This window comes from Ursus americanus, chromosome 30 (genome assembly GCF_024610735.1).
Source record: "Ursus americanus isolate L20-20 chromosome 30, mUrsAme1.1.p, whole genome shotgun sequence".
NCBI lineage: Eukaryota > Metazoa > Chordata > Mammalia > Carnivora > Ursidae > Ursus > Ursus americanus.
Window position 1 is genome coordinate 7,766,188 of NC_142156.1, and position 25,119 is coordinate 7,791,306.

General features: G+C 56.8%; 1 protein-coding gene across 3 annotated transcripts in view; it reads right to left on the reverse strand.

Annotated features, from left to right (window-relative positions):
* Positions 1–25,119, reverse strand: part of FAM222A (family with sequence similarity 222 member A) — a 54,361-nt gene that overhangs the window by 23,757 nt on the left and 5,485 nt on the right. The window contains exons 2-3 of one of the 3 annotated variants that reach the window (XM_045791477.2): positions 9,537–9,716; positions 1,256–1,383 (exon numbers count right to left, since the gene is read on the reverse strand). The exons of 1 other annotated variant lie outside the window; for it this stretch is intronic. In XM_045791477.2, the coding sequence (XP_045647433.2) occupies positions 1,256–1,337 (82 nt within the window). In that variant the 5' untranslated portion in view covers positions 1,338–1,383; positions 9,537–9,716. The remainder of the gene's footprint in view (positions 1–1,255; positions 1,384–9,536; positions 9,717–25,119) is intronic. One more of the 3 variants, XM_045791476.2, reaches the window with a different exon arrangement.

Sequence of the window (25,119 nt, forward strand, 5' to 3'; positions counted from 1 at the left end):
GGGTTGCTCCGTGGGTTAAGCATCCGCCTTTGGCTCAGGGCATGATCCCAGGGTCCTGGGATCAAGCCCCACACTGGGCTCCCTGCTCAGCAGTGAGTCTGTTTCTCCCTCTCCCTCCGCCCCTCCGCCTGCTTGTGCTCTCTCTCAAACAAAATCTAAAAAAAAATTACAAAGATACACATTAAGGAAGGAAAAAGAGCAACGGTGTAAGCACAATGATGAACGGCAACCAATCCTGAGCTATAGGACAGAGCCGACAGGGAGACAGCGGCCCCCTACCCTTTTTCTTAGAGCGCACACGCATGAGCCGGGGTGGGGGGGTTGATGAATCTTGAGCAGACTTCACCACACCCAGGGTGGAGCCGGACATGGGGCTCGATCTCACAACCCTGAGATCCCAACCCTGAGCTCATGACCTGAGCTGAAATTAAGAGTTGGACGCTTAACTGGCTGAGCCCCCCAGGTGCCCCAAGAGTGTCCCCTTTGAAGAGACGATACTAGTTCATCTCCGAGGGCTGTAGCTCAGGGACCCGGGCCTGTGTTACCAGATCCTCTGTTTTGGTTTGTTTTTTCCCCAAGAGACATTACAAATCCAGATTTTATGCAAATCTCCCTATTTTCAAATGTTTCCAAATACTTCAAATTTTAAAAAAGACCCTATGGTGGCTTAAAAAAAAAATGGGATCAGAGGGTTTGGTCTTCCTGTCCTAGATGGTCAAGGAAGACAGAGCCCTGGAGATCACCAAGTCCACACCAAGTCCCTAATTTAACACACTGAAAAAGCAAGGCCCAGAGAGAGGAAAGACATGCCCGAGATCACACAGCAAATCAGGCTCCAAGCTGGGGTCCCCCCGAGGACTATGTGCTTCCACATCGTCCTCCTCTTGGCCAACAGCGCCGGAAAATCATGGTGAGACAGACATGGTGCATCGTGGGGTCCCAGGCAGGGAGCTGGGGTTGGGGTCAGAGACAGCTCCTGGGGTGGTCATCACATCCCTTGGGAGTCAGCCAAAGGGGGTGGGGGCGCGGCACAGGCAAAGGCCTAGACCATGGAGAGCCCCGGGCAGGGTCATGGTGGGTGGACGTTCTGGGATTCAGACGGCATTCCCTGCAGGGATCGGACCCGCTGAGGCCTGAGGTGGGAAAAGCTGGGTGTGTCCAGGAAAGACAGTCCCTCGGCCCGGACTCAGTGGGCAGAGGCAGGGGACGGGGCGGGGGCTGGAGAGGCACGGGCAGAGGGACGGTGTGCACTCACACTTGCGCAGCTCCAGGCTCTTGCTCGGGCAGGCCAGGTGCTGGCCCGGTGGGTTCTGGGTCCTCTGCAGACAGGCCAGCATGGCTGAGCTGGGGGCCCGCGGTGGGGCACACTGCACAGCAGGGTCCCTGTGAGGAGGGAGATGAGGCGCTTGTCACTCGGACTGCTTCGTGCCCGCCTCCCACTTCCCTTGGCTGGGAGTTGCTTCCAGCAGCCTCCCCACTATCCGGCAGAACATCGGAGACTCTCCAAGCAGATACCCCTTCTCCCTTATCTGACAGGTGAGGACACTGAGGCCTGGAGGCATCAAAGGAAAGAAAGGAAAAGAATCGGGGCGCCTGGGTGGCTCAGTCGGTTAAGCATCTGCCTTTGGCTCGGGTCATGATCCCAGGGTCCTGGGATCAAGCCCCACATCAGGCTCCCTGCTCAGCGGGGAGTCTGCTTCTCCCTCTCCAGCTCTTGTCCTCCTTCCTGCTTGTGTTCTCTCGCTCTGCCAAATAAATAAAATCTTTTTAAAAATATTAAAAAAAAAAAAAAAAAGGAAAAGAATCCAGGTCTCGGGTGGGCCCGTGACGGGGACAGAACTGAGCAGTCCCACATGCCCTGGCCCTGCTCCCTGTGTGGGTCACTTCCTGCAAGGGGCTTCCCTGATGCCCCCAGGCCTGGTTAGATCCTCACCCCTTCCTGCTTCCTCAGCAGGTTACCCATCCAGCCGGGGGGAGGGGGGGCCCTGTGGCTCTCTGGTCACCACCTGTGAGTGGGTCTGTCCCTGCCCTTCAGTTTTGAGCTCCTGGAGAGCACAGACCCCATGTGGTCACCTTTGGGAGCTACACGGCGGGGTGGGGTGGGGGGCGCCCAGGAACTGCCAGAGGGCGCACGGGTGTCCCAGCGTGCTGAAATGTTGTTCTGGAGCATTCTCACAGCACCTGCATGGGGAGACGTCCAGGACAGCATTCCTGGGAGAACACGCAGTCTCCAACCCTGACCGGTGCTGAGCCTGAGCCCTGAGCCCAGGTCCCAAGGGCCCCCCGGCTTCCCAGAACACAGAGCCCCTGAGGGGCAGGTGCACACAGGCCAGGTGGGGTCCGTCCTGGAGGCCATGAAGAGAGGGAGGGGCTTCTCTGCAGGGCCCTCCCTTCCTCTCTTCCCGGTAAGGAGCCAGAGCCAGTGGCCAGACAGCCCTGCTGTCCACCCAGCCTGACCCCGGCCCCCCACCACCTCCTGACCCCACCCCACCCCCACCAGTGTCCTGAGCAGCCAAGCTGGGCCAGCTCAGTCCTCCTGCTCGTTCTTAAAAAAAAAAAAAAAAAAAAAAAAAAGGAAGAAAGACTGGGAGGGGGTGGGGGGGCCGTGTGTTTAAGGGGAAGAAAGGGGAGTTATTTAATACTAAACAGGTGTCTGGAGCCCTTAAATTCTGCTGCTTTCTTCTAATAATGAAGTATTCATGAGGAAAAGCCTTTTTTCACTACTTTCTTAAGATACTAATTTCACAACAAGCTCCTTGTTACGGCGCAATTATTCCAATCTTGAATTTCCCCGAGACGGTTGCAGCCTCCTGTCTGTCCTGGCCTCTCGGTAAATGAAAGACAATCACGTAACCACCTTTCATTATGCTCTATTTTACTTTCAGCAAAGGTACCCTGAAAGAAATGATTTACTCTGAAAGGGACTTTTATTCAGTTTCAAAACCAATTTTCTCCTATTACTGTCTCAAAAAAAAAAAAAAAAAAAAGAAAAGAAAGAAAGAAAAAAAGAAAAAGAAAGTAGGGGGTGTATGGGGGAGGGGAGGAGGTTCTCATCCCCCCACCCCCCAATCGCCAGCCTTAACGCAGCCACGACGCAGTCAGAGCTGCAGTATCCACTTCTCGGCTTTGATTTCTGGTAATTTTAAAATATGCCATTACAATCAGGCAGAAATTACACAGTATAAAAAGGGAATGAAGTGGGGTTTATTGCAGGGATGAAAGCCCTTGACAGCAGGAAGGAGGCACTGCTCCTGGGAGACAGGGGACCCGGGCCCTTTAGGACATAGGCGCACGCACGCTCTGCCCCACCCGGACACCTGGGGACACACGGGCAGGGCACCGTCCACGCGCACTACGTACATCTCCGGAGACAGGCACGCCGCCATCCACCTGTGCCCACAGTGCCGCGCCCCTCTGCGCCCCCTGGCGCCCTCGCATGCACATGCAGCCTGCCCACGGTCACGCACAACCGCGTGCGCACCTGCAAGGTACGAGGCCGGCGGCTCAGCCTCTCTCCCCGTCACGCCGGCCCGGCCGGGTATCCACTTCTCACGGCTCTGACACAGGGTGTGGGGGACAGAGGGGAGAGCCGGAGAGGGCGGCCAGCCACAGGTGAAAGTCCTCTCCCCCCGCAGATACGGAAACCAGAGACAGAGAGGCAGCACCCCACCCAGGGCCACCCAGCAGGCAGTGGCTACATGAGCCTGCCCCCTCACCAGCGGGTAGCCGCCAGGACCGGGCTGGAACCCTGGAACCTACATACCCCTGCCCCAGTGTCCACTGTGTGACCCCAGGGAAGTTACTGCCCCTCTCTTGTGAGAGAGGCTCCCTGATCCCTCCCAGATCATTATCCACCAGCATCCTGACCGTGCCCAGCACCCCCTACCCCTGCAGGTCCTCCTCACCTCTTGCCTTTCACTAAATGCCAGGGGCCCAAGAAGCCGAGCCCCTGTCCAGGTCCTCCCCTGCAACTCCCCACGGGCCACACATTCCAGCATGCTTTTGCAGCTGAAAGGGGCAGGCTGGGGGCTGTAGTTGTTGGGGATGAGGGGCCGGCTGCCTACTCTGGGGCCTCTCTGGACCCCATCAGCTGCCCTCTCGGTGGGGCTCTGGTTTTCAGAGTGCTCCGATGGTGGACGCCTAAGCAGTTCTGGGAGCTGAGAGGTCACCAGCTCAGGGGGCAACGGAGGATTCCCCTGGAAGGGACAGGATCCATGTTCAGGCCTCAGCTCAGTACAACAGCCTGGATCATTTCATCCCTTGCTTCTGGAGGCCCCATTGCCCCAGAGACCACCTTCCCTTGAACGGGAGGGGTTTTCCTCTCTGTGCCTCTAATCCCAACTCACTGCTCTTTTTCCCAGGAACCGCATGACCTGCTGCTGGGGCAGGTGGGGGGTCAGTGTGGGAGGACACAGGAGCCAGCCGAGCACGATGACGAGTGGGTTACCACCAGTTCCCACATCATCCCAACCATCTACAACAGGACGGTCAGACCCCTCTCCAACCCCAGAACAGAGCCCAGCCTTCTTTGCCTATCCCCACCAGCTCTCCCTCTGCCCACAGCACTGCCACCCCAGCATTTTAACTCAGACTCTGGCTCAGCTGTCCCTCCTCTGGGCATCCCCCCCACAGTCCTAACTAATCACATCAAGCTGTGATTGCCAATTTTTATGTCTGTTTGTCTCCACTGGACTGTGAGTTTCTCAGGGGCAAGGACCATGTCTTATTTGTCTCTTTCTCCCGGTGTCTGGCAAAGAGTAATCATTTAATAAATAGGTGCTGAATGACCGGCTGGATCAATGAATCAGTAATTGTCAGATGAAGTGACCAAGGCCCAGAGAAGCCAAGCATCCTGCACAAGGTCACACAGCAAGCTGGGGACGGGAATAGGGCAGGCGCCTAAAACACTCATGTTCTTCCCGTGACCCCACCCTGCCCCCTCTTTGCTTGGCATCAGCCCATCTGCAGAAAGCTAGCTCCTCTGAGGCCCCACCCTGACTCATGACTCCCCCAGCCAGGGACCATCCTGGGAACACTGCTCATTTTGAAACCCTATCTGCAAATCAGGCTGTTTATAAGCCCAAGGTCTTTTGTGACTTTAATAAAAAAAGGGGGTGGGGGGAGGGAGGGAGAAAATGTCACAAGCCTCAATGATTAGAATGCTTTGGCATCATTCCTGACGTGGGGGCTGATAAGGCGTCTTATCTCAGAGGCACCCCTAGGAAAAGGTCCCCTCCACCAGATAACGCCCCCAGCTGTCGATATGCCCTTTCATGGCTGAGGATTTAGATAAAGGAAATGTGACAGGGGAGGGGAAAGAAAGGAAGGAACTTTCCAAGTCCGAGGAGGAATTGAGTCTGTTGCTGCTTGCCTTGGCAGAACAATGCGTAGGAGAAGGCTGTCTAAAGGCTGTCTTTATTTTTATTAAAAGAACAGGGAATTGGGGCCTTTGGCCGTGCCTGCCTTTTGTCATCTCTCCCTGCCTGTCTGGCTGCAGGGAGCCTCGGGAAGCCCCCAGCCAGCGGGAGGGGGAGCTCACAAATAACGGTACACACGTTAGTACTAATAATAGCGCCGCCCATTTTTCCCATGTTCCCTCTGTGTCGCGTCCCATGTGCGTCCTGTCCGTGATACCTCACCGCCACTTCCTAGCAGCCTCTGTGGGTTCTGCTTTTAGCCCCATTTCACAGATTAGGAAATGGTCACAGAGAGGGGAAGTAATCTGCACAAGGTCACACAGCTTTTAGGTGTCACCCCAACCAGAGCCTGCACCTTCAGCCTCACACACGTGCAGCCCCCACCCCTGGCTCCATCATGGTGGAGGGGGTGCCCTCCGCCCCCAGCTCCTGGGCAGCTGGGCAGGAAGGAGCCAAGGCAAAGGCCTGCTTCTCCCCAGTGCCCAAATCCACTTTGATTCTGAATCTACTCCAGCAGGGCCTGGGATCAAAGGGAGAGAGGTGAGGAGCGGAAGGAGGAGGAGGGGCTCCCAGGAGGCCACTTACTCATCCCATAAACATTCGCGGAGGACAGTGTGTGAGGCCTGCGTTGGGCAGAACAATACTGAGAGGAATAAATTGCAGACCCTGCCTCTGGGAGAACCATTCTGAGGTGGCTGTCATTTACCCCCCCATTCACTCACTCACTCTCACTTGCTCACTCATTCAGGCAGCAAACACTCCCCGAGCATCCTTTGAGGGCCAGCCCCATGCCATGTGCACTGTGAAAAATTGGTAAGAATGTCCTACCAATGCCTGGGGCCTGCTTCTCCCTCTCCCTCTGCCTGCCATTCCTCCTGCTTGTGCTCTCTCTGTCAAATAATAAATAAAATCTTAAAAAAAAAAATGTCCAGCCAAAGAGAACATCCAGTAAGAACGGACTTCCGACTCCCAAATCCAACCCACTGAAAACGAACTTTCCCGGGGGCGCGTGGGTGACTCAGTCCCTTAAGTGTCTGCCTTGGACTCAGGTCAGGTCATGATCCAGGGGTCTTGGGATCAAGTCCCATGTTGGCCCCCTGCTCAGTGGGGAGTCTGCTTCTCCCTCTGCCCCTCCCCCCACTCCTGGGCTCTTTCTCTCTTTCTCAAAAAAGAATAAATAAAATCTTAAAAAAAAAAGAGAGAGAAAGGAAATGAACTTTCCTGGCTTCTCCCTCCAGCTGCTATTTCCCGAAAGTAGCAGGCGGGCAGAACTTTCCCTCATGCACCCTGCAGGTCCGCAGTCTGCCCCTTGCCAGGCTGGGCTGACCCTAGAGCAGGGCAGACCTATGCTTGGGCTCCACAGAAACGTGAGGCTGTGACCTCATGAAGGCCATGGCTACACCACTTCCAGCCCTTGTCCTTCCCCGCCCCTGGAGCTGCCTATCTGGCCTCGCTGGCTCTACCCAAGGCCAAAGACCAGCTGTGGCTTGGAGGGGAAGGTCACGTCAGGCCTTTCCCAGTGTCCAGTGGAAGTAGGATTTCACAGAGGAGAGCCAGCCCTGGATGCCTCTGGGTGGCACCGGCCTACACCAGGGCTCTGACTGGCTCAGTGACTTGGAGGAAGTCACAGTCCCTCCCTGACTCTGTTTCCCTCACTGAATCTTGATGGGGGAACAGCCCAGTGGATTTCGTAGGAGGGACTTCCAGCTTGGACATGAGGAGAGGTTATGATTTGGTTGGATTTGGATTTTGGCCTTGTTCTCCTTCTCCCTGTTCTGGCCGTGGAGCCTGACCCCAAGTGCCGGGAACACTGTGAAGTGGTGGTGGGAGGCCCAGGGCCTGGGGAAGAGAATGAGCACGGATTGGGAGCCTGGGAGAGCTGGAGTCAGATCCTGGCTCTATGGCCCTGAGTCACTTTTCTGTGACAGTCCTCAGCACCACAAGCCAGGCCAGCACGAAGCCTCAGAAAGCTCAGTCCTCCCTAAACAGTGAGTGACTGGAAATCGCCTGCCTCTGGCCAGGATGGCAGGGCAGAGGGACCCTTGCCCAGCAGTGCCATAAGGAGTCTGGGTGCACAGCCCCCTCCCCCACAACAAGAGGCTCCACCGTCTGTCTCTTTCTTCCTCTTCCCTGTCTCTCTCCCTCTCCCTTACTCTGCCTCCCTGTCCTGCTGTCTCCCTTCTTTTTTCCTGCTGTCCCTCATTCTTGTTCCCCTCCTGACCCCACTCTCGCCTATTCCTTCCCTCTCTCTCCCTCTCGCCACCCCCCATCCCACTCTGTCTCTCTGCAAGGCAGCCAGAGTAGAAGCCCACCCCCATCCCCCTCCTGCCACTCCCTCCCCCATTTCTGTTCTGAGCCTGAGGCCTTCCAGGGGACCCTGTTAATAATTAAATGTTAATCTAAAAAGCAATTTGAGCTGCAGCTAGGCAGATCTGGTTAGAGATTACATTAGCATGGAGGAGGCGAGGGTAATTTTCTTTAACCCCTCTCCTGATCTCTCAAGCCCGGGAATCTTCAAGTCACACGGCCACTGCTGATTAAACTGGTGCAGGGCCGGGCTGTGGATAAGGGTCTGTGAAAAGTGATTATTTCCCCACTGCCATTTGGGCCGCAGCACCAGAAGGGGATTTTCACTCTTTTCTTTTTTTTAAAGGTTGGGGTGGAGGGGCATTGCCCCCTTCAACAGGAGGCCTCATCTACCACCAGGATTATTGCCACGTCCATCCCCACCCTGGCAGGGCCAGAAGTCTCTCTAAAATGCAAATCTGGCCACAAAGCATACCTGGCAGAGATGCCAAACCTGGGCTTGGGAGGCAAGAACTTTCCATTCAGTCTGGGCCCAGCCCTGCAGTGGGTACTGGAGCCAGACATGCGGGTAGTTCTGGGCTATCAGGAGAGACCAAAAACTGAACCAATAATCACGAATGCCAGAGGGCAGGCAGCCACAGCTGGAGCCCTGAGGTGGGCATGAGCTTCTCACCGCCACACTTGTAGGCCTGTGGAATCCCTTCTGCTTGCCCCCTTCCTGAGTCTCTACCCACTCCTTGAAATTCTACTTGACTTTCAACTGAAGCCCAGGTTCCGCAAGGGCTTCTCAGAGACACGCAAGGTGCTTGATAAACATTTGATCAATAATCAAATTAATGGAGTTCCTCATGCGGCTCTCTCTGATCCCTCCTCCTTCGGTTCACGGTGCTATGACCAGTGACCGTGCACAGGGGGCTCCCAGGAAACCATCTCCTGAAGGAAGGATGGGCCAGAAGCACAAGGCAGGGCTCAGACAGTGGCTGCCAGGGGCGGGCAGCTCGTCTGAGCCCTTCAGCACCACGGCCAGCTCCCAGCGCAAGTGCCCTGAAGAAAGGGGCAGGGCGGAGCCTGGGAGCCTAGTGACGTCAGTCGCCATGGGAACTAATCTCGACGTTATCTGCCCTGGGCCGCTAGCACTCCAACCTCTGGACACGTGACAAATTAAGCACCTACTGTGTGTGAGGCTGAGGCAGTAACAGACCCTGACGGAGGGGAGGGGGCATCAGAGGGGCAATTACAAGGCAAGGAGACAAGTGGTAGCCATGATGGGGCCACCCTACCTAGCCTAGGGATGTCATGATCAAAGGACAGCTCTGCTGCCCTCATAAGGAGGGTTAACGATATCGTTCCAGTCTTCGGATCCCAATATCTGAGATTTATCCCTTAACTCTGACGCCTAGGGCACATCCCGCTGAGACTCAGTTTCCTCCTCTGAAAAACAGGTTAATTCCATGGATTGTACAAGGGGTTGTACCACGGATTGTACCAATAAGGTGCCAGGGTCGTCCTAGTACCTGACCAAGTGGTAGCTGTTATTAGTATCGTTTATGATTACCATCAGCAGGTAGGTAGTAAACAGCCAGGTGAAGACGCGGGGAGAAGGGGTCCGAAGCAGAGGACTGCACACGCAAGCATAAGAAGACTTGAAAAAAACTGGGGAGTGTGAAGAACTTGAAGCAGCTCCAGGAGGGAGAAGAAACCCTCTCGGTGAGTAACTAAGAGCACCCCATCTGTGTTAAGGCCAGGCAGGGTCACCAAGGCAGAGGGAACAGGGGCAGGGAACCCAAGCTCAAGGAGGCAAGCAAGACCCACCTCTGAGGACAAGTGCTGGTTCAGGGCCGGGAGAGGCTGAGAGCAGGTGCTGGGTGGATGGAGGGCTCACAGGAGGTCTTGAAAACTGCTCTCTCTCATGATGGGGTGAGGCGGCAGTTGCTGCCACTGGCATCAGACCTGGCTGGCCCTCTCCCAGAACCAAGGGCCACCCAGGAGCACCTAGGGAGTGAATGGGGGGAGGGCTCATTCTCATGAAAATGGAAGCCCTAGCCTGGGGAGCAAAGGCCCCCAATCTCAGACCCCCCTCCCCAATCCAGCTTCCACTCCCTGAGAGCAAGATCCCAAGATAGGAAGTGGGGGGTGGACGGCGCGATTGTAGAAATCACTTATTCTTCCCCTGGTCCTGGCCTGGGCTTAAGAGACAGCCAAATCTCCCTTTTCATCTTCCAGCCAAGGGGTGAAGCTGGGCATCAACATACTGACGTCATCAACAGAAAGGACCCAACCCAGGATTTTTGTTGGAGGTCACGGAACCTCGTGGAGGAGCAACATACAAGTGGAGACCAAAATGATACTGGGTGTTACCAGATGACTCCAGGGTAATGGGTCCAAAAGGGGGAACACCGTGCAAAGGGCGAAGGTGAGACCCATCGTGGAGCTGGGTGCCCCCACCCATCCTTTCACCTATCCCCCTGCACCCCCAGATCCTTGCACCCTACAGTTCAGGGTTAACCCAGTGACGGGGAAGGAGAAAATCTAATGATCAGAGCAATAGTAGGAGCTGGTTTTTATTTTTAGTGTTCCCACAGGCTCAGCACTTTACAGACATCACCTCATTTAACCCACCCCACAACCCAGAGAAAGAGAGGATTACTATGGTCTGTGTACGCGTGAGGAAACAGAGGCCGGGGATGGAGGAAACACAGGCCGGGGATGGAGCTGTCCAGGGCCGCAGGGCAGGCAGTTAGTTGGTGGAAGGGGCAGGAAAACCCAGTAGAAGAGGTGGGCCTGGGCCAGACTTAGACCCCAAGCAGAGAGAAGAAGGGAAGAAAACTAGGCCCAGGGCAGGAAGGCCAGGAATGCTTAGGAGACAGAAGCCCAGGTCGGCAGGGTGGGCTGAGGGGAGGGCTGGTCTTGACTTTGAACCAGGAGCCAAAGATCAACAGATGCTTTAGAGGATCAGACTAGAATAGAAAGGAGTAGAGCCTTCGGGACAGGGGGCAGGGAAACAGAACAGGGCACTCTGGCCCAACAACACCATCAACATATCTACATACATGTCAAGCCCCCAGAGCCAAGCCCCACTTGTGTGTGGACCAGGTGTCCTTTGCTGTGAGCTGGGGCGCAGTGTCTCTAAGCCCCCATCATCTGTCCACAGGGCACCATGATCTTAGCACTGGGATGCTGGGGCCGGACCACCTGGGTTCAAACCCAGCTCTGCTCCAGGCTGGCTGTGGGACTGTGTTTATCTCTAGAGAGTTTGGTTCTTCTTTATGTTTCTATTTCTAGTTTTTCTACAGTGATTCTGCATCCCTACTGTGGGTGTGTATGTGTTTTTTTAAAGTAACTTTTTGGAAAGGGATCTCACCCACTGACCACCTGAGGGAAAGGAGCTGGATGTACTGTAAATTCTTAGCTGCGACAGGGAGCAGTTGCTCAGGGAGGAGATAGTGGCCAGGGCGGGTGAGGGTGGGTGGAGGGGGAGGCAGGGGCATGAGAAGGCCCAGAGGCTTTGAAATCCAGGAGCGGAGGGGAGCAAGTCTGGTCCAGGCAGCCCTCCAGCGGGTCCTTCCCATAACTCTTCCACGACAGACCCGTGCTCTGACCGTGTGCGTCATCACGTCCCAGCGTCCCAGGGCCTGTTCGTGCTACTCTCCACTCTGCAGGGGCCTGGCTGGGCTTCCATGTGGAACTCACCTCCTTCTCCACTCAAAACTCCCCCACTGGCTTCCATGGCATTTCTAACAATATCCTCTAAGTCTGAGAACCCCTTCCCTGCTCCCTGCCCACACTGTCCCTCTCCCCTCGTTTACCCTGATCTTCCAGCAACCTTGGGCTCATCCCAGGACCTTTGCACTCCCGGTTGTCTCCACCTAAATACTCTGCCCCAGGGCTCTCGGGTAGAAATACAATGTAATTACAAATTTTCTAGTATCCACAAGGGAAATTATGTCTTTTTGTTTGTTTTTAAAAATTTTAAGTAATTTCCCCACCCAACGTGGGGCTTGAACTCACAATGCTGAGATCAAGAGAGACACGCTGTCATGACTGAGCCAGCCAGGTGCCCTGGAAAATTACGTTTACTGACATATTTTTTTGATCTAATATATCTAAAATAGTATCACTTCAACATGTAATCGATATTTAAAAATGACTAATGAGATATTTTATTTTTTTCCCCACACTAAGTCTTTGAAAGCTGGGGTAGATTTTACCCATACAGGACATCTCAGATAAGAAGGGGTGGCGCTCTCCATGCCAGCTCTAACTCCTCATTCACAGTGCAACTCAAACATCACCTCCTCCAAGAGGTCCTCCTTGACTGCTCCAGCCACTATCCCATCATGGCTACAGTTCCTTCAGTGTCATTACCACTCTGAAATGACCTTATTGATGAATAGTTTAGAATCTGAATCTTCTACCAGAGCACAGACTCCACTGTGTTTGCACACTGGGGCACACAGGTGCCTGGGGTGGGCAGGTGGTAGGGGATGGGGGTGGGGCCCCGGGGCCCTTGTCTGTGCACCTCATTCCAAATTCTGCTCTCAGTGAGGAGAGGCAGAGGCCTGCGTGTGTGTGTGAGGGGGGGCTGCTGGGAGGGGGAGGATGTGCACACACATACACACACATAAAGACCCCCACCCTCTCCCCCCGCTTCTGAGGAGCGGGCCTAGAAGATGGGCCTCCTTTCAAAATCAGCCCGGCGCGGAAAAACAGCTGTGACAGCACAAAGCCGAGATTGAATCAGCGACGGGCCCGATTGCCTGGTGACGGTTACAAATGATCTGATGTGGAAAAGACAGGATCAGATGTGTGCGGAACAACGGCTGCTCCGAGCCCCCACATGCCAGACAATGGGCTGCCGGGCGGGCGGGCAGGTGGCTCCCAGCAGCCCAGGCCGGAATTCGCCGATCGTTGCGGGGCCCAGGACAGACTTAGCGTGGAGTGGGCCCTTCCTCTGGGTGAAGGCTGGGCTTGGCCTTGTCCACCCACCTACTCACACAAGCCCCACCTGACCAGGACAGTCACCTCCGCAAGACGAAACCAAACGCTCCCCAAATGCCCAACACCTGGGAAGAAAGTCCTTGGCATGAGACCAAGTGCTGAGCTCTGGGCAGTGGGATGATGGCTGAATTTTTCTTTATCAGACTTGTTTCCAAATACTAAAAGATGCATTTCACTTTTGTAATGGGGGAGGAAAAAGGACATTTTCCCTACTTCTTACACCCCACCAGCCCCCAGCTTCTGCCTCAGAAGGGTGGGCAGGTGTCCCCTGCCACACAGAGCTCCACGACAGCCACAGGAGCCGGCTCTTACCCTACCCCCAAGAGGTGGGGCGGGGGATGAACCTCTGTGTGTGACTCCCAGGCTCTCAACCACTTGGTACACAATGTCAACTTCCTGCGACCCTCTCCACCACCCTGTGCGCGAAGGCTGCGTCCGGAGAGACTGTGGCTTGCCCAGAGGTGCACGGCAGGGAGGCGGTGGAGCCTGGGGCCTCACAGACCCATCTCTAGGCTCTTTCTACACCAAGGCCGGGAACACAGGAGATGCTCAGTAAATCCCATTGAACAGAGGGATGCGCTGAGCCTTTCTTTCTCGACCAGTTTGTGCAGCCCAGAGCTCACAGCTCTCCTCTCTAGTCACCTGCCCAGGCCCCTGGGGTCTCTCCCTCATTTCACTGCACAGTGTACCTATCGCTTCAGTCCTATCAACCCCTCTGCACATCTGGAACACAGGGGACCCTGGGGAACCAAGCGTGTGCTCGACAACGCAGGTGGGTGTGGGACGCGGGCTGGGCGGCAATGCGAGCCCCACCCTTAGGGGTGTCATGGAGGCTCAAGGGCTGGGAAGCTTCTGCAAGAGGGAAGGAGGAGGGCTCCTTCCTCAAGAGGTCTGGGCGGGGGGCTGCTTCACCCAGCCTCGAGCCCATCCTGAGATGTGCGGGCATGGCCACACCTCCCATTCTCCAGGGGCAAGCAGAGGCTCAGAGAGGCCCGGGGTTTGTCCAAGGCCACCTGGTGAGGTCTGGACGTGAAGCCAGGTCTGCTACACTCTGAAGCCCGTGGCAGAGCCATGCCAAGGGAAAGCTGGGATTCCAAGTGGGCGCCCAGTGTCCCACAGGTCACTCTGGCCATCAGCACTGGGTCACCTCCCCCGGACACCACCCTGGCCTTGAGTAGTGGGCATGACTGCAGGCCGAGAGGTTGTTTCCAAAGGGGCTGCCCTGAGTGCCACGAAGTTAGCCTTCTACCACCACCGCCTGGATGGTGTCCTACCGGGCCTCAGCCTCCAGAGCTGCAGGGTGCTGCCTGCTTTAGTCCCTGACCAGCAGTATCCGGGAAGGCTAAGGCACAAACCCAGAACCCTGGCTCTGCCACTTCCAGTAGGACTCTCTTGAGGAAGTCACCAGGCCTCAGTTTTTCCATGTGAAAAATGGGGCTGGAAACAGCACCTCTGTCACCTGGCCATGGTGAGGACGAAGCTGGAGGAGTGTACACAGAGTGCGGTCACTTCCTCAGTGGCACCCTTCTAGCTCCTGCAATCCCGCACTCACTGGGGGCCCACTGTGCTGGCAACGCCCACCCTCAGCTTTCACCGTCAAGGGCCAGAGAGGACAGCAAGGGGCTTCAAGAGGTGAAGGGATGTGTCCATGGCCATGCAAGCAGGGCGAGGGGACTGGGAGGTACGTGCGGCCCTGGCCTGGGGACCCTTGAGCTTCAAGACCTAAACCCCAACTCCTTCCAGCACAGTTTATCCTCAACTCTTGGGGACAAGCCCCACGTGCGCCCAGGTGAGAGTGGGAGTGGCTCCCTCCACAACACGTTGCCTGAGCACCACCTGCGGTGGGGGGCTACGGGGACCCAGAGCCTCAGACACAGCAGGGACGATAAGGCACATGCCCAGCAACCCCCACCCTGGTCAGATGGAGCTTCAGGGGAGCCCAGGGAAGAAGTCATTCCCAGGAGGAAGGGGGGCATCTCAGCCCCTTGACCGTGTGCTCAGGCACCACACAGAGCAGTCATCTGGCAGGCTTACTGAGTCTCTGAGCCAGGCCTTGTGGGGCTCACTGGACAGCAGTGTGGGGGTGTGAGGGTACTCTGCGGAGGAACCCCAGCCCACAGGCTGATGCCAGAGGCAGTACTTCACAGTCGTTCACCCACTGAATCTTCTAACTTCCCTGAGGTAGAGACGATTATCATCCCAATCTTCCAGGGGGGGGAAACGGAGGCACGGAGAGGTGAAGCCACTTGCCCAAAGCCATCCAGTAAGGGACTGGTGAACAGGGATTTGAACCCATATCCATGTGGCTCGGCGATCACGACCACCACATCCACAGCCCTTCCGTCGAAGAGAACATGGGGTGGGGGTAGTGGTCTTGAAGGCCAGGCTGAGGTCTTGGCACATCATCGGCAGACCAGAGGGAGCCACAGAGGTGTCGCGGTTACAGCGAGGACTCTGGAGCTGGCCTATCTGGCTTTAAACCCTGGCTCTTCCACTCACCGGCTGTGCAGCTTTGGGCAGGTCAACTAACCTCTCTGTGCTTATGTCCCCATCGGAAGGAAGGGCACAGGACAACGAGGCTGAATTGTAGCACACAATGAATTTCACGTGTTATTAAATTGGAAAAAGAAAAAGAGAAAAACCCGAAGGCTGGTGGACTGAGACAGGGCCTGGTCAGGTTTGGGGACAATCCGGTCGCTGGGCCTAGGGCACGTCTTGGCTCAGGGCAGTGCGCACAGACTGGCAAGGCCCAGCCCAGCCTTGCCAGGGGGTGCCGGGCCTGGGGAGAGGGCGGCGGCGGCGGCGGCTCAGGGCCCTACTGGGACACGCGCCGGCACGTGCGCGCGCACGGCTGTGTCTGTTGCTGCAGAGGCTTCTATGCAAACATGTTAATTTGTTTTCATTTTGTGTTTTTTTTCCCTCGCAGGATAATTGGGTGAGTTTGAAGTCTTGGCGAGGCTGCTGATTATAGCTATTTGGGTGGTGCCCTTGCGGGGCTCTGGGCCCTGCCTCCTGCCTCTGGCAGGGAAGGCGGCGTCTGGGGGTGTCTCGAGGGGTGCATGGAGCTGCCGCTGGGTTCTGGGGGCTCTTGCTGGCTGGGGACGGAGAAGGCGTGACATCCTGGGACCCACCTCACGCTCTCCGCCCAGAAAACACCATATCCCTGAAGGGCGCAAAATCCCACCCACAAATATCTTTTCTTCGCCCTGTTTGCTGCAGTTAAAAAAAAAAAAAATTTGTGACATGGTTGCCGATATTAAAACGACAAGAAAAACTAAGATTTCACCCCAAATTCTCATTGTCTGGTTGGTCTTGAAAACAAAGTAAAACCGGCGGCTCTGGAACCTCTGAGCCCACACTCCCACGAGGCCCAGCTGCAGCTGCTCTGTTCCTCACGTCACCTGCTTGGCCCCTGTGGGCACCTGAGTTTTCCACCCCGGAGAAGCGCATGGGCTTTGAGGTCGCATGATCTGAGGCTCGGACCAGGCTCTGCCCTCAAAAGCTGCATGGCTGAGCCAGTATCTGCCTTCCTGAGGCTCCTTCCCCATCCGTGAAGGCCCTGCCTCGCCTTGGCAGGACTGAAATAACACGGCGGAGATTTCGGGAGCGGGCCGGGTGTGGAAGGGTCGGCTCCCTTCTGGAGAGTAGGGTAGGCTGGGGTGGGAGCTTCCTGCTCCCCAGGTGTCCTGCACTGGATCCCATCCCGGGACAAGCAGCTTGTCTCTGATAGGTTTCGCATCCCTTTCTTCCATCGGGCGGGGACCAGGGATCTGAGGCTGGGGCTGCGTCTCTATCTCGGACTTCACAGACAGCCTACTATGCGCCACACTGTGGCAGAAGAGCTGGGAGAGGTGGAAAGGCTTGGGGCTCCGGCGGCAGGAGGCAGGGTGCGGGACCCCAGGGGGGACTCCAAGCCCCACCGGGATGGAAGACAACTAGGGGAGAGTAGGGCTGGCCTTACTCTGCAGAGAAGGGAGGCATGTGTGTACTGGGGTGCGTGTGCGTGCGTGCAAGCGTGTGTGCTGGGAAGGGGAACAATGAAGGCAGTCGCCGTGGAAGCCCCGGGCTGACAAAGGCACAGAGGAGGGAATGGCCTAGTGGGCGCGAGCAGGGGTCCCAGGTTGCTATGATATGCTGTGGGAAGCCAAGTGGCCTCTGGGGCTGCCTGTCGGTGTTCTGGGCCTCCCACAGCACAGAGGGGACTTGGTCGGTGTCTACAGTGGACAGCTGCCCAATGGGCTGGGTGGAGGTCAGGTAGAGATGAAGGGCCGGGCCTTCCAGGAAACAACCTTCCCTGTGTTCTCAGGACCCTTGCCACGTCGCTTCGGTTATCCGAGCCTCAGTCTTCCCTTCTGTAAAGTGGGGCTGCGGCAGGGACCCCTGCCGTGTGTTTATGCTCCTAAGACTTAGCCCACATGCCTGCCACCTGCACACTGCCCTGGCCTGTCCTCTTACCTCTCCCAGGGGAGGGGAGGGACGCCAGAGAGCGCGGCCATGTTCGCACAGCCCGAGCACGTTCAGGCTCTCGGCTCAGGACCTCACCCGTGCTCCCAGCGGTAGATTCTATTCATTCCCATTTTGAAGCTAAGGAGACTGAGACTCAGAAAGTTTAGCGGGTACAGCGGCGCCCCACAAGGTCCTGTCCTCAATCCCCACTAAAGAGACAGCTGCGAGCACAGAGCCTGGCACGATGGAGGGACAGAATGGATGCCTGGTGCCTGCCTAGGGAACAAAGGCAGCTGGAAGCCTTCCCGAAGCCACCTGGGCAATGGAGACGGCCACCTCAAGTCACAGCCCTGGGTCCCGGGACCGAGACCAGCAGGGCACACGGAACAACTCCATGGAAAGAAAAGGTGTTGAAGTGCCACAAATACTGGCCCCGCGAGCAGCTGGGAGTACGACGAGTCCCCTGTCCTCTCTGAGCCTCTGTCTTCATCTGTAATGGGACTACTGCCCTTTCCCTGCAGGGTTCCTGGAGCGTCTGGCCCAGCGCTGGCACACAGTAGGCCTACAGCCAACCGGGTTAATGACTGCCCTTGGCTCCTCTAGCAGCCAGAGGTTCCAGAAAACAAGAGTAGGCAAATCATGGTGGAAGGTGGCGGCAGGGGAGATGACAGGCTCCCTGGCCAGTCCCCTGGGGGTGGCGGCAGACCTCTGTGGAGGGCTCGGGCCTCCCCGGTCACACAGGGTGGCAGCTGGCAGCATCCCCTCCCCCACTGAGCACCACACAAAGGGGCCTCTATTCCCTGCTCTGAGCATTTATCCCTGGCCGGCTGGGCCGCACCGCCCTCTCCCCACTCTGCTGGTGGCCCTGCCTGGCCCGAGCCTACCCGAGCCTACACAAAGGCCGGTGTGTCCCCGCCAAGCCAGCCTGGCCTTAGAAGACCCCGCCTGCAGAGAGTGAGAGAGCTCAAAAGGGTGCTGGGGTGGGTTCATAATGTGTGGCAAGGCCTCACGTCCAGGCCACGATGGGGAGGTGGCTAGGAAGGTGGGAAGATGATTTTGGAGCAGATGAACCTGAACGTGGCTCCAGGTGCCCACAGTTGTGTAACCTCAGGTCGGTTTGGACCTCGATTTTCTCATCTGTACAATGGAGACAATGCCCACCTTTTGGGGCTACCGAGGGCTCAGGTGATGCAGGGCCTAACACACAGCACCGCAGGGGCAGATTAGTGGTAACTGGGGGAGCCCCACCCTGGAAGCCCGGTGGGTCCAACCCCCTGGAGAGGGAGGGGGCACGGCACCTCCTGCAGACCCCTCCATCCAGCAAGATCCACACATGCCGGTGCTGACCCTCAGGCCAGGGTGCGCCCCCTCCTGCTGAGCCCCTCTGCAGGGGGTGGATGACAACAGCACTATTTATGAAAGCACCGACTGTGTCCTAGGGCTCTCAGGTCCAACATCTCCTTTCAACCCCACTGCCACGCTGAGAGGGCGCAGCAGGGTGGCATAACAGCGACAGGCTCTGGAGCCCGGCGAGCCAGGTCCAAATCCCAGCACCATTTCCAGCTGCGAGACTCCTCTCGTGCCCTGGGGACTAGCGCAGCCTCCAGTAAGCCTGAACGCCTCACCACTAAGCTATTAGTCCTAACGCACAGATGGGGAAACTGAGGCCCAGCTGGCAAGCCACACAGGAGGAGGGCGATAAACCTGACGGATCACTCCAGGACTGGGACTCAGGGTTCGAGGCCAAGTCTGGTGGACTCTCGCTTCCTCTTTTCTGCTTGAGGAGGCTGCGAACATATTTCGGCAGTCTTTTCTCATCTTACGGGCGTCCTCGGCTCGGGGGGCCGGTGGGCCATGCGGCCGGCAGAGGGTGGGGCGGGAGACCCGAGCCTGGAGCCTGACCCATCCCCGTGGCTGACCTCCAGGAGCCCTCACCCTGCTGCACAAAGTCCCCCTTCTCTCTCTCCCACCCGCTCGGGGCGGCCAAGTGAGCAGCGGAATACCAAGTAATTAAGTCAGCGCACACCATCCGGGCGCCCAGGAACACTGTGGAGTTTCCCTTTTATGTTTATAGCAATTGTATGAAAATGTGCAACATGGAGCGGCACCAGCTGACAAATGAGACGAAACAGACAGGATTCCGGGCCGGCTTTTTTCCGGGCCTGATTGGCATTAATTGTGAGCGTTTACAAAGCACAACTCGGCGCCTGACATTTGCTTCAAGCGAACATTTCCTTCTAATAGTTTTAATGATTACAACGGGAGCTGGTGATCACTGCCGGGCGGGGAATCGGCTGCCTGGTGCCTGGCCTGGGCTCCTGCCAGGGGTCTGACCGGGCTGTGCTTGCCCGGAGCCCAGGGGTCCCCCTTTTCCCTGCTACCTGTTGCGGGAGGGCTGCACCAAGCGCCCCCCCGCGTGGGGCCTGGCTGTGGGCACACACTGAGCCCCCAGCTCAGAAGCTGATGGGGAAACCCACAGGCACAGGGATCCTGGGTGCAGACCTGGGGCAGAGGGAGGGAAGGGGGAAGGAGGGGAGAGGCATGGGATTTGGCGGACCTGACTCTGAGGCCGGAGGGCCTCAGGTGCCTCATCTTATGACGTGGGGAAGGAAGGACCCCACAAATGTTGGCAGCTATTTCTTTGCCATGTGACCTTGGCCAAATCCCATCCCCGCTCCAGGCCTATCCTCCTTCACCTATGACGTGAGCAGCAGGGACTTGGCCAGAGTCACACATCAGCGCTCCAGTCCCAGCTGCACAACCTTGGGAGAGCGCCTTGGTCTGAGTCCGTTTTCCTCATCTGCAGAACAGAGTTCCTAACCCCCGCAGGCTGCAGACTGGTTCCTGGACTCCAACAGAATGGGTGTAAAAACCCTGAGTCTCTCTCCAGCCAAGAGCCTGTGTCCCCTTTCCTCCTGGAGCGTCCTCCAAATACCTCACTCACTCACACGTCCACTCAGTAAATATCAAGTGTCCTGATTAGGAACCTGGGAGGAGGGGCACCTGGGGGGGGGGCGCAGTTGGTTAAGCTGCCAACTCTTGATTTCGGCTCAGGTCATGATCTCAGGTTGTGAGATCGAGCCCCGCATCAGGCTTCGTGCTCAATGCGGAGCCTGTTTGAGATTCTCTCTCTCCCTCTGCCTCTGCCCCCTCCCCCAACTCATGCACAAGCACTCGCTCTCTCTCTCTCAACAAATGCAATTGAATAAAATCTTAAAAAAGAAAAAAAAGGAGGGTTGCTGGGGTGGCTCAGTCAGTGGCATCTGCCTTCGGCTCTGGTCATGATCTCAGGGTCCTGGGATTGAGCCCCGCATCAGGCTCCCTGCTAAGTGGGGAGCCTGCTTCTCCCTCTGCCTGCTGCTTCCCCTGCCTGTGCCTGCTCTCTCTGACAAATAAAAAAAAATTAAAAAAAAGGCCGGGGGGGGGGGAACCTGGGAGGATATCACTGAACAAAAGCCAAGACCCTCCCTTAAGGAAAAGTTATGACAGATAACAGATGCGCTTTGGATGCATTACCCCATTGACTTCTCCCCATTTTACAGAGGGAGCAACTGAGGCACAGCAAGGGAGAAATGAAGTCTCCCAGTCGGGATGAGGTGGCCCAGCAATCGAACCCCGGCAAGCTGCCTCAGAGATGAGTCCTCTCAGACCGCCTGATGACCAGCCCACTTGGGCCCTAGGGGGAAGCCCCTTCTGAGGGTCCGAGGAGCACCGACCCCACGAGTGGGGCTCACCTGCCCAGCCGGGCTGGCCACCATGGCAGGAGGCACGGACCACCTGGAGAAAGGCAATCTGTAGGGCCTGGACAGCTGGACAGGAAAGGGAAGTCCCTCATCTATGGGCCCCCCGACACCACTCTTTCCCACATTTCCATCAGCGCTGGGGAGAGCCGCACTGCATGACAAGTCCTGCTGTAGAGGCCAGCCAAACAGCATCAGCGAGGTGGCTGCGAAAGGATAGCGGGTCCTTGGACAGCTACATGGCATGTGCAAAGGCCCGGAGCTGTGGAAGACCCCTGGGGGGATGGAAATGCTGGCAGTTGGTAGAGGCAAACTGAGTGGCGAACAGCAGTCACCCCTGTCCCACTCGGCCCCCCTGACTTTGCCAGGCCCACTCAGCAGGAAGCCCCCCGGAAGGGTCCCTGCTCTGTGCTTGGCTCCAGCCAGCAAAACCTTGGCAACTGTTCCTTTTGGAGTCAGTTTGGGGTGTGGGGCAGGGAGAATTTTTTTTTTTTTAATGGGAATTTTTTTTTCCCTTTTGCATATGGTGGCACAGATGGGCCCATGATCCATAAAAACTGTTTGCAATTAAACTCCCACTTTGCATGGCTGGATTTGTCAGTTGTTTGAACCTCGAGTGTGGGGTTCCACACTGACAGGGAGATGGGACTTGGGGCAGGGTGGGGCTGGATTCTGCAGGATGGGCGGAGGCCCAGGAACCTGTCTGGGCTTGGGGCCCAAGCTGATGGGGTGTCATGACAGCCATGCCAGCTCCCTCTCTGGGCATCCCCCAGCCCTCGCCAGGACTCGGAGTGTGGCCAGGCAGCTGGGGTGGGGCTTGGCAGGGTTTCCCAGCCCAGCAGAGACTTGGCCAGTGCCGGGTGCCCTGGCTGTGGGAGTAATGAGGGGGGAGAGAGAGGAGCTAATCACCACTCGGCCCTCCCAGAGACTGGGTCTGGGACGAGGACAGGCAGGAGGGCAGTCGGGCAGTGTGAGCCATAATGGGGGTCCAGCAAGCAGAGTGCCATTGCAGGTTCGAGGCTGAGGAGTCAGAACCACTGGCCCAGTTGGCAGAAGGGTCTAGAATGGTGCCAGGAAGAACTGCCAAGAGCCAGCAGCACTGGTTCCTTCCTCATCCACAGGGGAACCGGCCCAACCTCCTCCTGGCTCCGTGAAGCAGGTAGGGAAATCAAGGCAGGCACTGAATATGTCTCAGGGGCCCGGGCTGCCCTTGTCAAATCAACAGGCTCTGCCTTTGGAACCCTTTTCAGAGGGCTTCGAGAATGGGGGCAAGGGGCCTGCACCCTTTCTACTACGCTTGGTCTCAAACTGCCAGCCTCCCCCCCCCCCCCCCGCCCAGGTGCCACCCGGGGATCCTTGCTTGTTTGGGTTAACAAATGCATCATTTGGCTTTGGGAAATCCTGCGATCGCTAATAATTGTTCCCTGATGAAAAGAAATAAGGCCCTGATACCCCCTCCCCCCCCCGCCCCTTCCAAGCGGGGAAAGAAAAGTCATAAAAATAGCTTGTTATCTCACCTATTGAGGCTCCGACTGGATGTTACTGCTAATTGGGTATAACATCCTTGTCTTGTTCTCTCAGAAGCTAAATCAAGAAAGCGCCACTGCTGCGAACTAATTATATCTCCGGCCTGCAGCCTGCAGCTCGTCTCTCCCTTTATTGAGTTAAAAAATGGTCACGAACCTTCATCTTTTATCCCCCCAAGCACCGGGTCCAGGCTGCCCGCCAGGCACGTGGATAGCCCCGCGGAAAGGTCGAGGAGGGGCTGTGGGGACAGGCAGCGAGGTGTGGAGTGCCGGGAGGAGCCCTGGCCCCAGGATCTGCGGGGCTCCCTCCCCCGGCCACCACCCCAGGCCTCTGGCCTCTCTCCTCAGTGCAGCTGGGCCCACTGGGAAGTCAGAGCACGTCAGTCCAGTGAGCATTCGTTCGCTTATTCATTCAACACTGCTCTAGGCTAAAGCTTCCGGTAGGCCAGAAGTAGCCCTGAGCACCAGCTAGCCTCACCCTGCGTTCGAGGAAATGCTCAATAAATACACTGAGATGGGCTGGGAATGTTCCTTTGCTCAAAGAGCTGCCACGGCTCCCTATCATGGAGTCCAAATGCCAACACCAGCCCTTGCTCTTTCCACAGTCCCCCATGTCCCCATATTCCAGCCACATCCAGCCACACACTGGTCCCTCGACCCATACTAGGTCACCCCCACCCGCCTGTCTCTGAGCTGCTTCTCATTTTGTTCGTTTCACCCAGAGGGGGCCCCGTCCCTTTCTTAGAAGGTCCAGCTCTGCCTGTCAGAAGCCCACCAGGCTTTAAAGCCTTTAACGACACCTCCTCCAGGAAGCCTGCCCTGTCTCCCTGCCACGCTCGGCCCTGCTTCAGGCTGTGGGAGAACTGAGTGTGAATGTCAGCTCGGCCACTCAGCAAAGTGCACTACCTTATTCTGCTTAATGGCTCTGAGCCTCGATTTTCTCATCTCTAAAATGGGTTACGATTTCTTCCTAGAGGTGCCAAGAGGCACATTGCAGTTGCTGTGCAGAATGATGAATGAGAGGGTATCCATGAAGGACCGAGCTCTCAGGAAGAGCTCACTGAAGGCTGTTATTATGCAGGCGGAAAGCTTTTGGAATCCACCCAGAGCACTTGAGATGAGCGTGCACTGGGCCACACAGACACAGGTCTCTCTGGGAGCTGGAGGAACGTACCAGACTCTTACACTTAACAGCTCCCGTGACTGTAGAATCACCTACATCCACAGAGAAGATCCCCCAGTGTCCCTCATTCTGGTACCATATGGAGATGGGCTGGAGCGACCTCTGAGCTCATCGAGGCCAGGCGGGCAAGCGGGCTTCAGCTCACAGGCCCCACTGATTGATTGGAGCTGCCTGCCCAGAGCCCTGGAAAGAACCCAAGGTCAGGGGAAGAACTCAGCAGGCGAAGAGGGCAGCAATTGATTGGCGATGTCTGCCAAGGGCACAGCGGTAGAAGGCAAGCCAGGCCTGCCACAGATTTGCCATCCTTGACATTGTAGAGAGGACGCAGCTGAGGCTGGGCTGGGGTGGGAGGTAACTTGCTCAAGGTCGTGCATCTCATAAAGAAAACAGCTGGCCCAGAACTGGGTCCCCTCCACCCCTGCCCTAGGATCCTCCCAGCGCCCCCCCCAGCCCGGCACCCTCACAGGAGGAAGACAGGCAGAAGCTTGCACGGATAACCAAGGGGATTTTGCTGACCTGCCGGGTGGCCCTGGGCTGTCATTTTACCTTACTGAGCCTCAGTTTCTTCGCTTACACAACAGGGATAAAAATACCCTTCCCACAATCATTGGAGGATTAAATGAGAGAACAAAATGTCAACACAGGAAGCTTAGTCTGGAGCACGGCAGAGGCCGGCAGTGTCCTGTGATTCCCATAATAGGCAAAGGTGTTTAGACGGAAATCTCCAAAGCTGACAATTGAAAATGCCTCCTCGCCTTGCTCCTCCTCCTCCACGGAGCCCTCCCTGGCTACCCCAGTGGGTAGTAATAGTTTCTGCCTCTGATTTCCTAGCATGCTTTGAGAGACTGGGGCCCCAGAGGGCAGGGGCCATATGCGGCTTGTTCACTACGGTCCCCCTGCTCCTGGCACAGGGCCTGGACATTATGAATTCTTGTACTGTGGTGACCGACCCACTGCACTGGGATGGTGTGTCTGAGGCCTCAGTACCTTTTAAGGCAACTGGGCTTGTTCATCTTTGCGTCTCCAGCACCTGGCAGGGAGCCTGGCACACAGCACTGAGCTCTCTGAATGAACGGATGAATAAAGAGTAAAAATAGCTGGTCCTGTTTACTGCCCACTTGCTATGGGCTCCTGCCAAGCCTCACAGCTGCCCTCCAAAGTGGACCCCTGGCCCATCTGACAGATGAGGAGATGGAGGTCGCACAGATGCTGAGGGACAGGGCCAAGCTCCAAATGCAGGCCCCGGGACTGCAGGCTGGAAGGCCCTGCCACCTCTGCCTCTCCCGGTGCCAAGCTCAGGCCTGGACCCCGTGGGGCAGCTGCCCCTGCCTTGGCAGCGAATCCTGGGACAGACAGCTGGTGGCTGGACCACCGCCCTCCTCCTCTTCCTCCTCCTCCAAGGGAGCCCCCCCCCCCGACTCTGGGTCATTAAGCTCTGCATCATTAAGTCCCTGTCCCCAGGAGCCTGTTCACAGCCAGCCTCGGCCTTACCCCCTGACCTC